Source organism: Lucilia sericata, unplaced genomic scaffold, assembly GCF_015586225.1.
Source record: "Lucilia sericata isolate MDLA Ls3-8-SP2 unplaced genomic scaffold, ASM1558622v1 Contig001035F_arrow, whole genome shotgun sequence".
NCBI lineage: Eukaryota > Metazoa > Arthropoda > Insecta > Diptera > Calliphoridae > Lucilia > Lucilia sericata.
Genome location: NW_023995016.1, coordinates 15,621 through 17,911, shown reverse-complemented (window position 1 = coordinate 17,911; position 2,291 = coordinate 15,621). Strand labels below are relative to the sequence as shown.

The 2,291-nt window shown below is 29.2% G+C and overlaps 1 protein-coding gene across 1 annotated transcript; it reads left to right on the top strand.

The window, feature by feature from the left end:
* The first annotated feature begins 334 nt into the window (after positions 1 to 334).
* Positions 335 to 2,016, top strand: LOC119609681 (tigger transposable element-derived protein 6-like). The gene is made up of 2 exons (XM_037964553.1): positions 335 to 1,470; positions 1,542 to 2,016. Exons 1-2 carry the CDS (start codon positions 364 to 366, stop codon positions 1,845 to 1,847), a joined length of 1,413 nt encoding a protein of 470 aa, XP_037820481.1. The 5' UTR covers positions 335 to 363; the 3' UTR covers positions 1,848 to 2,016.
* The last annotated feature ends 275 nt before the right edge of the window (positions 2,017 to 2,291 follow it).

Below are 2,291 nucleotides of genomic sequence, written 5' to 3'. Positions count from 1 at the left end.
GTTTCCGCTTAATTGTCCCCCGCTTTATTGATTTGCCCGCTTATTTGATCAAGAAAAAACGCTAACATTAAATTCCATACAATATATTCAATAAACTTTTCGTTTAATTGAGTTCGTTTATTTGCGTTACCCTCTTAATTGAATTATGTATTAAGAATTTATTTTTGAAAGCAATACAAAAAAATCCGCATAATTGTCAAACAAAAAAGTCGATTGCAAAACATAAAAGTTGACTTTTCTCTACAATATCAATATCTTAAAAAGTATGTGGCAACTCTTTTAAACATATGTTTTTATTTACATATTTTCTGCACTACAAGAAGTAATGAAAAAAAATCAAATCTAAAAGTGATCAGAAATCTAATGTTAATAAAAATGAGTGCAGCAAGAAAACACACAAGTTTAAACATAAAACAAAAATTAAATGTAATTTCTGACTATAAAAAATATGACAAAGAAGAACTTTGTACAAAATATAAGTGCTCCAGGGCCACAATAAATAGAATTTTAAAAAATAAAACTTCACTAATAGAAAAATCAAAAACTGTCAACGGGTCCACCAAAAGGGATCGAAGTGGAGCATGTGCAAAAGTAGAAAAGGCCCTTTTATTTTGGTTCAATCAAATACGAGAATCGGGTGCCGTGATTTCACGCAATATGTTATTAGAAAAGTCAAAACAATTTGCTGTTGAGATGAATGAAGACTTTAGTCCCACACATGGTTGGCTTCACAGATGGCAAAAAAGAGTAGGCATTACTCTAAAAAAAATTCATGGTGAAGGTGCGTCTGCAGACAATGATGCTGCAAATGCTTTCTGTGAATCTGTTTTGCCAGACTTAATTTCCAAATATCAGCCATCAGAAATATTCAACGCTGATGAAAGCGGCATTTTTTATAAAGCTTTACCAAAATCAACATTGACAAAAAAAGGTGATCAAAAACGAGGATTTAAAAATTCTAAAGAACTACTGACATTGCTTTTTATTTGTAATGCAACCGGTGACTACAAAAAAGCAATTGTCATTGGAAAGTCAAAAAATCCAAGATGCTTTAGAAACAAATCATTACCTCTGAAATATTATTCTCAAAACAAAGCTTGGATGACGCAAAGTTTATGGCAAGAGATTTTGTGTTCGCTTGATGATGAAATGGGGAAACAAGGACGTAAAATAATATTATTTGTAGACAATGCAGCTTGTCATAAGACATCAGCAGTGTTTCAAAATATTGATCTACAGTTTTTACCAGCAAACACAACATCAATAATACAACCGCTAGATCAGGGTATTATTCACTGTTTTAAGTGTTATTACAGACAAAATTTGCTACGTAAACAAATTTCTGCAGTGGAAAACGGAAAAACGATTGCTGATTTTATGAAAAGTTTCAGCATTTTTAATGCAATGCACGTTATACAAAATTCTTGGTGGCTAGTTAAACCGACGACAATAAATAACTGCTTTAAAAAGGTAATCTTACATTTATTTGTACATAGCTATAAAAACTTTATTCATACATGTGTATATTCTTAAAATTCTAGTCAAAAATTTTTCCTTCTACTGAGCCTACTGAATTGGAACATGAAGTATGTCTTGATGTGGAACAAGAATCAGCTGATTTTGAAAATTACGTCCGCTGCGATGATAACATACCATGCTATGGACAACTTACTGATCAAGAAATAATTAATGAAATTTGTCAAGAATTAACATCAGACAATTCTTCTGATGAAGAAAATGAAGATGTTGTTAACAATCCTCCTTCAAGTAAAGAAGTTCTGTGTTCTATTAATATCCTTCGTGATTTTTTTTTTGCCAAAGAATCTTTATTCACAAGAACTGGATAATATGGAAAACTATATAATCGAAAACTGTTACAAACAACAAATTCAAACCTTAATGACTGATTTTTTTAAATATAAATATTAATTAACATGTACTTTTTTTAGTACAGCTTTAAAGTATCATTTATGGTATTAACTTTTAAATTTCATTCCTTATACATATAGATCTCATTTTTATGTGAAGTTAATTTAATTTTTTCCTTTTATTTACTTTTTGTTATTGTTTATTTTAAGAAGTTATTATTATAAACATTGTTTCTAATAAATGAATTAAAGATTTAAAACTGGTACAATGTAAAATAATGCATTTTATTTGTATATTAATATATGAACGTTTAATTGATTCATTGGAGCAATTAAACGGGTGTCTTTTAATTGAGTTGCTGAATCAATTAACAGAATATCGGGTAAATGATTTTTCGGATAATTGTAGCAAAAACTGAAACA

Bases quoted from the DNA above. Each gene is read 5' to 3' on its own strand.
- LOC119609681 (XM_037964553.1), top strand. From the start codon at position 364: ATGTTAATAAAAATGAGTGCAGCAAGAAAACACACAAGTTTAAACATA. The intron at 1,471-1,541 runs GTAATCTTACAT...TTAAAATTCTAG, and splicing joins TAAATAACTGCTTTAAAAAG to TCAAAAATTTTTCCTTCTAC.